Source organism: Hyla sarda, chromosome 6 (genome assembly GCF_029499605.1).
Source record: "Hyla sarda isolate aHylSar1 chromosome 6, aHylSar1.hap1, whole genome shotgun sequence".
Lineage (NCBI taxonomy): Eukaryota > Metazoa > Chordata > Amphibia > Anura > Hylidae > Hyla > Hyla sarda.
In genome coordinates, this window is record NC_079194.1 from 189,139,425 (window position 1) to 189,151,811 (window position 12,387).

Sequence of the window (12,387 nt, forward strand, 5' to 3'; positions counted from 1 at the left end):
TGTGAACAAGTCTAGATGAAGGGGACCCTAGAGAGAACTGAGTTGATTGAAAACAAGAGGATCTAGACTCAAATTGCTGTTGTTGATTAGGAAACGAGAGTTCCAGTCCACTATTGAGTTGGACAAACCTGGGAGGTATTCTGATTTCAAAATAATGTTTTGATTCAGACAAAAGTGCCAACAATATTTTGCAATATTGGTTAACATTTCCGATTTGGTATCTACTAGTCGATTGATGTATTGTTCCACAGCAATGTTTTCCATCCACAGCAGAATCCAACAATGTGACTTGTCTTTGGCAAAACTCTTGAGGGCAAAAGAACCCACCAAGAGTTCTAAACAGTTGACATGAAGAAGGGATTCTTCTTCGGATCATTTTCCTCCTGTGGAAAGGGAACTGCAGTGAGCAGACGACTGGCATTGGATTCTATGATCAATGATGCCATTCTAAGCCTGGATATGATGAAGTCACCATAGAAGTTCTTCTTTGGTATCTAAAGTAAGGGATATCTCATCTGAATAACCCAAGCCATTTCTCAAATGTTGAGCCTTGAAGTGCCCTGTAGTGAATAGGTGCGGGGAAGATTGCTTAAATGGAAGCAGAACATAATCCTACAATATGAGCAATGGCTCATAGGGACACTTATTGTTTGTTCAAAATGGATTGTATTGAACTCAAAATAATTTTACATTTTTGGGGGGAAGACTCAGTATGGCTGATTGAGTATTGACCAAGAATCCTAAAAATTCCACTTCTTTTGAAGGTTTGAAAACTGACATCTCGAGATTGATTAGAAATCCAAGATTGGTAAGTAAGGTTAGTGTCCAATGTAAGTGAAGATGAATGAGATTTAAAGAATCGGCCATGATGAGAATATTGTCCAATATACTATAAGACAAACTCCTGGAGCCCTCAAAATAGCAATTACTGGTTTCAATCATTTTGTAAAGCACCAAGGGGCTGAGGATTGACCGAATGGCAGGCTGGTGAATTGCCACTTTGACTGTAATAGATTTTCATCTATAATATCAAAATTATGAGTGTCAGACATTTTAGTTGATTCCTCGTTCTGCATGTATGAATAGAAATATATATATGCGAGAAAATATGGGAAATAATATAATAAATTAAGGATAAATAGAATTGTATAGTTATTGTAAAATATGTGTATACAGTATAATTAATAGTTTAGGAATGAATATGAATTCATTTTAATAATTATTATTATTAATTTATTAGTCTTATTTGTAATTTATTTATTAGTAAATTAATTATTTATTGACTTCTGCTATTCATTTATTTATTAAATTAATGACAGTTAAAAAGAATCTGAACAAAATGAATTACTAGAATATATTGAATGTAGTTATCTGAAATTAACACTAGATAACAGCAGACTTTTTATGGAGCTGAACCCTGACTGAAAGCTTTGGCTGCCGAAGCTGTGAGGTAATCAGTAGTGATGTCGCAAACATAAAATTTTCGGTTGGCGAACGTGAACTTCCGCAAATGTTCGCGAACCGAAGAACCGGGCGAACCGCCATTGACTTCAATGGGCAGGCAAATGATAAAACCCACAGGGACTCTTTCTGGCCACAATAGTGATTTAAAAGTTGTTTCAAGGGGACTAATACCTGGACTGTGGCGTGCCGGAGGGGGATCCATGGCAAAACTCCCATGGAAAATTACATAGTTGATGCAGAGTCTGGTTTTAATCCATAAAGGGCATAAATCACCTATTATTCCTAAATTATTTGGAATAACGTGCTTTAGCCCCCTTTAGGCAGCATATAGAGCCCCCCTTTAGGCATCACATAGTTAGATCCCCCCTTTAGGCAGCACATAGATTCCCCCATATTAGGCAGCGCATAGTTAGAGCCCCCCTTTAGGTAGCACATAGGTAGAGCCTCCCTTTAGGCAGCACATAGAGCCCCCTTTAGGCAGCACATAGTTAGATCCCCCCTTTAGGCAGCACATAGATTCCCCCATATTAGGCAGCACATAGTTAGAGCCCCCCTTTAGGTAGCACATAGGTAGAGCCTCCCTTTAGGCAGCACATAGAGCCCCCTTTAGGCAGCACATAGTTCGATCCCCCCTTTAGGCAGCACATAGATTCCCCCATGTTAGGCAGCACATAGTTTGAGCCACCCTTTAGGCAGCACATAGAGCCCCCCTTTAGGCATCACATAGATTCCCCCCATATTAGGCAGCACATAGTTAGAGCCTCCCTTTAAGCAGCACATAGAGCCCCCTTTAGGTAGCACATATTTAGATCCCCCCTTTAGGCAGCACATAGATTCCCCCATATTAGGCAGCACATAGTTAGAGCCCCGCTAGAGCACTGCTTTTTTTTTTTAAGTATATGTTTATTAAAGTTTTTCATGGAGATAACACACATAGAACAACAATGTCATTGGATTATATAACAGCAACCGTACAGTCTAGGTAGTCTGTTCTCAACAAAGAGTGCACAGGAAATGAAACTACATCCTAGTATACTATCGGCTAGCATTCCCTTAGGCATATCCTGGCACAATCTAAGCCTTAGTGAATTTGTCAAAGTTTAACCAAAATCTACAAACTCAAGACATGGATCACATGCAGCTAGCACATACTGAGAACATGTATTCCGAGCAGATAGTTATCTATTCACTACATTTCAAATCAGGCATGAGATGCGCAGAAAGGGTGAAAAGGAAAAATAGGATAGTAAGAACAGGTAAGAAATCAAGGAGGGACAGGGAAAGGGGTACAAGGAGAGGATAAAGTAGTACGGTCTAACAGAATTGACTAATTTACCTTGCGAAGCGGAACGACATTGGGGGTCCGGACATCCGAGGTATTGCACAATGAGGTGTCAGGGCAGCGGGGAATGCTGATTAGTGTGACAGAAGCCCAAATGAAGGGTCTCAAAGTCAGTGGAAGACATAAAGTCACTCCATGGCTGCCAGACAGCCAGGAATTTATCCAGCTGGTTCCTAGAATCTGCCAGCAACTCTTCCATCCTATACAGTTGAGAGACCTCTCTGAGCCAGGCCGAGATAGAAGGGGGTGTCAAGGCCCTCCACAGTCTCGGGATAACTGTCCTCGCAGCCAGTAGTAGGAAGTGAAGCAGCACTGGTTTTATTTCACAGCCAAAAAAGGTATTTTTTTATTTTTTTTTGAACAACTGTCACACCAAATGTGATTTGCACTAGTGTGATAATGAGCAAATAAGGTTGCCAGCGGAGTTTCCCTTTTAAGCAGAGGTCCCCAACCAGGGGGCCTCCAGCTGTTGCAAGACACACAGACTGAACTTATAGCCCTTTTAATACTGTAGTTAGTTGCTTGAAGGAACTTAAGTTTTATCCTGGAGTATCCCTTTTAACCAGCGGTTCCCTCCCAACCAGGGTGCCTCCAGCTGTTGCAAGACACACGGACTGATATTTTAGCCCTAAAATGGGCTTTTTTGGGTGCTGTCCTTAAAGCAGATGTTAGACTAGTACTTTAGGAGTAAAGTGGACCCTCAATACACCACCTAGCAGCAACCTAGCTATCGCTTTCCCTATTGCAGCAGGAGCAGCTTCTCTGTCCCTCCACTTTCTAAGCCTGCAGCATGCCGAATGAAGGTAAAATGGCGTCCGTGCAGGAGGTAGGAGGGTCTGGAAGGGAGGGACTGCTGCTGATTGGCTGTAATGTGTCTGCTGACTCTGACTCACAGGATCAAAGTTTACCACAATGTTAAAGTATAGGGGGCGAATCGAACTTCACATATGTTTGCCCGGCAATGCGAACGCGAACATGCTAAGTTCGCCGGCGAACAATTCGCAACATCTCTAGTAACCAGCTGACAGGAGAATCAGTGATGTGCCAGGAAAATGGATGCCTGTGTCTGAGGTGATTTGAGCGTGGAGCTGCCTGTGTCTGAGGTGATTTGAGCGTGGAGCTGCCTGTGTCTGAGGTGATTTGAGCGTAGAGCTGCCTATGTCTGAGGCGATTTGAGCGTGGAGCTGCCTGTGTCTGAGGTGATTTGAGCGTGGAACTGCCTGTCTGAGGTGATTTGAGCGTGGAGCTGCCTGTGTCTGAGGTGATTTGAGCATGGAGCTGCCTGTGTCTGAGGTGATTTGAGCGTGGAGCTGGTCACCAGCCCAAATGCAGGAAGCAGGGACACCACAGAGCTGTGAGGAAAACTGGCTGACAGGAGAAACAGTAATGTGACAGGAAAATGGATGTCTGTGTCTGAGGTGATTTGAGCGCATGTAGCTGATCACCAGCCCAAGCGCAGGAAGCAGGGACGCCACAGAGATGTACCTAAGGTAAATGTACAATGGGACAATAAAGGATAGGGGATAAGATACCTTATTGCAGGGGCCCGCCGCTGGGGACCCCCGTGATCTTGCACGCCGCACCACGTTAGAATCAGACCCCGGAGCGTGTTCGCTCCAGGTCTGATTACTGTCGATCACGGGAACAGAGCATTGTGATGTCATGGCTCTGCCCCGTGTGACGTTACACTCCGCCCCCTCAATGCAAGCCTATGGGAGGGGGCGTGACAGCTCCCATAGGCTTGCCTTGAGGGGGCGGGGCGTGACATCACCCGGGGGCGGAGCCGTGACTTCACAAAGCTCCGTCCCCGTGATTGACAGTAATCAGACCCGGAGTGAACACGCTCCAGGGACTGATTCTAACAGGGTGCGGCGAGCAAGATCACGGGGGTCCCCAGCGGCAGGACCCCCACGATCAGGCACCTTATACCCTATCCTTTGAATAGGGGATAAGATGTCTAAGCGCCGGAGTACCCCTTTAACATGACAATTGATGCCTCCCTGGTAAACACTATTACTACTGTCCATCATAACATATCTAGATGTGTATGCATGCAAAGAAATTGTGTACAGATACCTGCTGGTACAAGACTCTGAATATCACTGCCCAGTATACAAACTCCAACAACATGTCTGCTGGTCTTTTTTAAAGGCCCAACAATGGTGGTCTGATTTCAAAAGTGTAACTTACTTTGCCTTTTTCTCATTCCATGTAACTTCGATGTTGCCCTTTTATCTGTCTGCACTTCTTCTCCTAGAGGGAGTAGTCCACATTTATTTCATCATTTCCTCCCAGCCACCAAATTACATCTTCTCAGACATTGGCTATCCATTGAATTGCCAGATTTGTAATGATTGATAGCCAAGGTGGACCAATTCTAATGATTTGAAAAACCACTGAGAATCCCTTTCTACATCTTACTTTCTTAGACCTTGGCAACCTTGGGGGTCCTTTTTGGGGTTTGGTTGAGGAGGGGCAGGCAATTTATTATATTCATTCCTTTACCTAGTACACATTTCTGTGCCCCTCTCTTACTTTTTTGCCTCTATTTTTTTTACTTCTATGCAATTCAAGAGTCAGAAAAGCATTATCAAGAAGTACACATATGTGTGAGCCATATCCTTTTATATTATGTACTTGCTCCTGAACTTTCTGACATGAATGCTTTCTTAGGAATTGTTACAGTTCTTGATATAGTTCTTGCTATGTTCTTAAGGTTTGGCTGTCTATACAGGATTTCTTAGATCTCTTCACGACAATAGCGTCACTTTTCTTTGCATGGCTATAACCTAGCAATTGTTTTGCTTTGGTTGTTAGAATTTTGAGAAATTCCATACTATCTATCTATCTATCTATCTCTCTATCTAGACAAAGAATAAGTCAGCCAGCACTTTAGTTGATACCAAACTATTATATGGACCTGGCCTGCAGGTGCACGCTACTAGGCTAAATATACAGCAACAGAAGAATGCAGCAGCACACTGCCAGCACAAGGATATAGGTGAAACATGAACATGCAGATAAAACATGGAGAGCTATACAGCTATGGTGTAATAGATGCAAATGGGAAACTATGAGATAGTGAGGCACTTAGCTCGCAAATTTGTCTCCGCCGGCGGTCAAATAGCTTGGACCATCCCACCGCGATAAGGTGGACTCATTGGGATGGACCCTATACTGTGAATATGCCTCTGTGTGAACAGTTCAGTAAGCATGGCAGGATCAGGAACATCCAAGACACCTTATATACACACTTGATAGAGGTGGGTGGGGTGCAAGGCCAACATGGAGGTAGCCACTCCCCCGTATGTGTAATACAGACAAAGAATAAGTCAGCCAGCACTTTAGTTGATACCAAACTATTATATGGACCTGGCCTGCAGGTGCATGCTACTAGGCTAAATATACAGCAACAGAAGAATGCAGCAGCACACTGCCAGCACAAGGATATAGGTGAAACATGAACATGCAGATAAAACATGGAGAGCTATACAGCTATGGTGTAATAGATGCAAATGTGAAACTATGAGATAGTGAGGCACTTAGCTCGCAAATTTGTCTCCGCCGGTGGTCAAATAGCTTGGACCATCCCACCGCGATAAGGTGGACTCATTGGGATGGACCCTACACTGTGAATATGCCTCTGTGTGAACAGTTCAGTAAGCATGGCAGGATCTGGAACATCCAAGACACCTTATATACACACACCTGATAGAGGTGGGTGGGGTGCAAGGCCAACATGGAGGTAGCCACTCCCCCGTATGTGTAATACAGACAAAGAATAAGTCAGCCAGCACTTTAGTTGAAACCAAACTTTTATATGGACCTGGCCTGCATGTGCACGCTACTAGGCTAAATATACAGCAACAGAAGAATGCAGCAGCACACTGCCAGCACAAGGATATAGGTGAAACATGAACATGCAGATAAAACATGGAGAGCTATACAGCTATGGTGTAATAGATGCAAATGTGAAGCTATGAGATAGTGAGGCACTTAGCTCGCAAATTTGTCTCCGCCGGCGGAGGGACGGTCCAAGCTATTTGACCGCCGACGGATACAAATTTGCGAGCTAAGTGCCTCACTATCTCATAGTTTCTCATTTGCATCCATTTCACCATAGCTGTATAGTTCTCCATGTTTTATCTGCATGTTCATGTTTCACCTATATCCTTGTGCTGGCAGTGTGCTGCTGCATTCTTACACCATAGCTGTATAGGGTGCGTCCCAATGAGGCCACCTTATCGCGGTGGAACGGTCCAAGCTATTTGACCGCCGGTGGAGACAAATTTGCGAGCTAAGTGCCTCACTATCTCATAGTTTCACATTTGCATCTATTACACCATAGCTGTATAGCTCTCCATGTTTTATCTGCATGTTCATGTTTCACCTATATCATTGTGCTGGCAGTGTGCAGCCGCATTCTTCTGTTGCTATCTATCTATATATCTATCTATATATCTATCTTTACAAGAATGCACAAGAAGCTTGCTAAAAAATACAGAAGACAAATCTGTTGTGTTAAGTATTAGCATGATTTTTGTCCTCATGCACACAGCATAGTCATAAGCATTAAATCTGTAAAAGAGCTCCTCAAGTCCCTGTTATCTCATAGTAAAGCAACTGTCCAATAAGGAGCTCAAAAAAAATATATGTAAGTCAAAACTGACAGGCAGGGTCATACACAGAAATAACAGGGCTTTTGCTATAGGGCACAGTCCTTTAGCAAAAGTAAGGTTAAAAGACATATATCATGCATAAAAATGTATCCATTAACCAAAGGATAGGGGATAAGTTTTAGATTGCGGGGGTTCTGACCACTGGGCCCCCAACAATCTAGTGCAAAGACCTCCTGTTCTCCCTGGGTACAGGACTAGCTGACCCCTAAACGAAGCGGTGGCCGACACCCCCTCCATACTGTATGTCTCTATGGGAGCGCTGTTCGGCTATCTCCGGCTCTCCTATAGAGATATATGGAGGGGGCTAGACGGCTGAAGACCTAAGACTGGTTGGTAGGAGACATATTGCTTAACAACTCTTTTAAAACAATATGATTTTAAGGCAATATATCCCTACCATGTGTCTATCTTAGATGGCTGAAACATCTTTTACTACTTATAGATATGTAAGGATGCATTATACTAATCTGTGCACATTTCTTTGCAACAGCTTCATTCAGATGTCGATAGTGGGGATGGGAAGATAAAGTATATACTCTCAGGTGAAGGAGCTGGAACTATTTTTGTTATCGATGACAAATCAGGGAACATCCATGCAACAAAGACCTTGGACCGGGAAGAAAGAGCTCAATACACATTAATGGCGCAAGCAGTTGACCGAGAAACGAATAAGCCCCTGGAACCACCTTCAGAATTTATTGTGAAAGTCCAGGACATCAATGATAACCCTCCAGAATTCTTACATGGAAACTATCATGCAGATGTGCCAGAGATGTCGAATGTGGGTACGTGTATTTCTCAAACGCTTCAGCCTGCATGCTCTGTATAAATGCTCAGTATACTCAGTCCAATGTTTCACACATGATAAGGCACATTGCTATTATACCATACATTTCTGAAAGCCTCAAAAAGAACATCCAAAAGGGCTGTGAACCGAAGGTTAAACCGGCCGAACATTTGGGATTTTTAGGGTATGTCCAGTGTATAAGTAATTAAAATTGGATTACCCAAATGACATTAAAATTTTAATAAATAAAACAAAAAATGTTTTTAATATGTGTGATTTATATTATCTAGCAAATTTAGTTTCACATAGTTTACAAGCAATAACTACCCAAAGTACCTCAAGTCAAACACAACTGGTGATCCTGATGTCCCTGCCTACATCCTGCTATAGTTCATTGTCAACAGGATAAGCACGTATACTACAGTTTCACAGCGCATGCCCTCTACTTGAGAAACCCATGTCAGATCTAATCTCCTGTTGTAATCGGTCTCACCGAAGTGCACAAAGTGTCACACAGAGGAGTTATCAAGGATCATGGGCAATGTAGTTTATTGTACTAAACTAGAGGTCAAATGACAACCTGTTTAGGGATGCAGACATCAGACACAGGACACAGGGGTAATATAAGAGGAAGGATAAAGCTTTAGGATACAGGGACCATACTGCAGGAATGCTTTTAACATTTTAATAAAATTGTGAGAGATTGAGACTTTCAGTTCATGGTGGAAAAACACATTTGAAGTCTTATCAGTGGAGGCCAAACTGCAGAGAATCTCACTCATCCCAGGAATGAAATTGCTTGGTTGCTCAGCAGAAGAACTGACTGTGATGGACTGATTCTTGACAGCCCAGAGACTTTAGTCAAGAATCAATATGCCAAAAAGTTGAACAACTTTGTAAATTAATTCCATTACTTACCTAACTTGCAACCTGTATTATACTTGAGAGCTACATTCAGAATTTTGTGTTATGTAATGGAAACCAGTCCACAATCTTGTCCTCGGCTACCCTAAATAGGCACTGTCCTTTAAACAACATTTGCATAGCTCAATAGTACAAGTCAATATATGACAAAAATGTTTCTTACTTATGTAGTCACCCCCTCCTGCTGCTCAAATTTTCTTCTCTGAACATCAGCTTAGCTTTTACCTATTGTCTGCAAAACAAGCAATACAAGTCTATTGAGAGTGGGAGAAGGGAGCTCCACCCACCAGCTCTGAGAGAACTGCAAATAAAGGGTGAGGCCTGGAGAGGAGAAATCTGCTGGAAAAAATGCCATGTACAAGTTATATAATAGTCAAAACTAGTGCTGTTTCTCATGTAAACATGCAGGACAGCTAAACTTGTAAAGTCACCTGAAATTACAGAAAAGCTTTAATCTGGCAATACACATGGGACTTTGATTGGCCATAACATGGTCAATTAAAGTCCTTTGAGATTGTTTCTACTGTGCCAGAGACATGCCAAACTAAACAAATAATTAAAATTAAACAGTAAGCCTGTACAAAATGGCAAATGATCTTCTGAATTCAGACAATGATATCATACACTTTTTATTCACCCAGAAAAATGAATGACTCATTTGCCATTGCAAACAATTTACAGACATCTGAAATCTCCAAATTTGGCTTAATTTGACTGACCATCACTATCAAGTTGAGCAGGGAATGGTGCGCCCTGAGCTCACCCTGAACACCTTTCCCTGCCTACTTGTGTATCCACCCTATACAGCGGATCTACAACTGGGCATCAGTCCCTCCGCTGGACTAAAGAAGAGATCAGGGAAACAGGTCAGGATATGAAGGGTAAACAGGCACATAACAAAAGACAGACAGGGAATGCACAACCAAACGTAAAATCACAGTCAACAGGCTGGGTCCTTACCAGAGATAGCAACACAGTACAGATATGGGGGACAAGAGAATGGTCCGGAGACAATGGCCAAAGGTTAAAAATACACACTATAGCATAAGCTGGAGTAAAACAATAGCAAGTGCTGATAGAGGCAAACAAACACAAGCAATTAATGGCAGGCTGGCTGGTAATTTATATGCACCTGAGAACGGTGTGGACTCAGAGAGCAGATGTAAGTCCATGCACCTTATAGGCCCAAGTGTCACCACAGCTACGTTTGATGCTTTAGCAAAACACCAGAAAACTTAACCCTTCAGGCACAACCAGTTAAAGTCATTACAAGTACCTTACATGTGTGGTCAGCCTTAGCTGATTTTTTTATAATTAAATTCTATCGCTGAACATTTAAAGACTATTATATGCAAGGTGAGAAATACTAAATCTAGACAGACTTTATCTTTTTGCCTGTAATTTCTAACCAATATATATATATATATATATATATATATATATATATATATATATATATTATTTTATTTTTTTCTGGAAAAACAAATCTGCCTTTGTTTGAAACTAATTTTGTCCTATATCTTACAGGTACATCAGTAATACAAGTAACAGCATCAGATGCAGATGATCCTACTTATGGCAACAGTGCTAAGCTTGTCTACAGTATTGTTGAAGGGCAACCATATTTCTCTGTGGAACCACAATCAGGTGAATTGATGATTTAGACTGTGCACATTTTTTTATACTGATAGATAGATAGATCGACAAACAGATAGATAAATAATTTGGAAAAGTTTTTCTTTCAGCCCACAACAAAAAAATCATTTTTCAAAACAAAGAGACTTGGTTTTGAATGTTTCCCATTCTACTCTAGAGCAATAAAGGTTAAACAGAAATAAAAGTTTCATGTTAGGAGTATGTGATGATTAGTTGTTTTTGTACAATATAAAAAGCCACAAGCTTAGTCTAGGCCATTCTATTATTGCTTCATACACTACCTACAATAGATCTCACAGGGGAAGGCTTTTGTAGTAGTTAAACAATACGTGTTGGTGCCTGTTTAGTTTATTGTGTGTTACCATGACAATATGACCTTAAAATAATTCTGATGGTCAGTGTGATATTCTCAAAATTACTTTTCCATTATATACAAAAGTTTCAAATATGTAGTCTGTAAGTGTTCCCCAAAAATCTTGTTTTGCAAATTTGTTTTACAGCACAACATTGTATTTTATTAGATAGCCTATTTCATAGAAGTCTGTTTTTTTTTTAGTAAAGAAGGCTTGTCACCACTGGACATTAAATCCTTCTTGTATTTTAAGAGGTTTCTAAATAGAACATCAAAATGGTTGGGTGACCCAGCAGTAACTTTGCCATGGAAATCACAGTTTTTCTTTTTTTTTTATATATAAATCTTTACGCTGGGGTGATTAAGTATTTCTTATAGAAAAGGATTGTAGTAACACATGTTTTTTTTTATACACATATTTATTCCCTTTGTGTTTATTGAAACTAAACCAAAAAGGGAGGAAAAAATGCTAATTGGACATAATGTTACACCAAACTCCAAAAATGGGCTGGACAAAATTATTGGCACCCTTTCAAAATTGTGGAAAAATAAGATCGTTTCAAGCATGTTTCTATTGGGGCAAGTAATAGGTGTGGGTAATATAAAAATCACACCTGACAGCAGATGAAAAGGAGAGAATATCACTTAGTCTTTGCATTGTGTGTCTGTGTGTGCCACACTAACCAAGGACAACAGAAAGAGGAGAAGAGAATTGTCTGAGTACTTGAGAACCAAAATCTTGGGAAAATATTAACAATCTCAAAGTTACAAGTCCATCACCAGACATCTAGATTTGCCTTTATCCACAGTGCGCAACATTATCAAGAAGTTTGTAAACCATGGCACTGTAGCCAATCTCCCTGGGCGTGGACAGAAGAGAAAAATTGATGAATGGTGTCAACGCAGGATATTCCAGTTGGTGGATAAGCAGCCCGAGACAAGTTCCAAAGATATTCAAGCTGTCCTGCAGACTCAGGTAGCATCAGTGTCAGCGCAAACTATCCGTCAACATTTAAATGAAATAAAACGCTATGGAAGAAGACCCAGGAGGACCCCACTGTTGACACAGAGACGTAAAAAAGCAAGACTATATTTTGCCAAAATGAACTTGAGTAAGCCAAAATCCTTCTGGGAAAATGTCTTGTGGACAGATGAGACCAAAATAGAGTTTTTTGGTAAAGCA

The 12,387-nt window shown here is 41.3% G+C and overlaps 1 protein-coding gene across 2 annotated transcripts in view; it reads left to right on the forward strand.

Moving 5' to 3' along the window:
• CDH11 (cadherin 11) overlaps positions 1-12,387 on the forward strand; it is a 159,347-nt gene that overhangs the window by 111,260 nt on the left and 35,700 nt on the right. For both annotated transcript variants that reach the window (XM_056526104.1, XM_056526105.1), the window contains exons 3-4: positions 7,976-8,270; positions 10,724-10,843. In XM_056526104.1, coding sequence (XP_056382079.1) covers positions 7,976-8,270; positions 10,724-10,843 — 415 coding nt within the window. The remainder of the gene's footprint in view (positions 1-7,975; positions 8,271-10,723; positions 10,844-12,387) is intronic.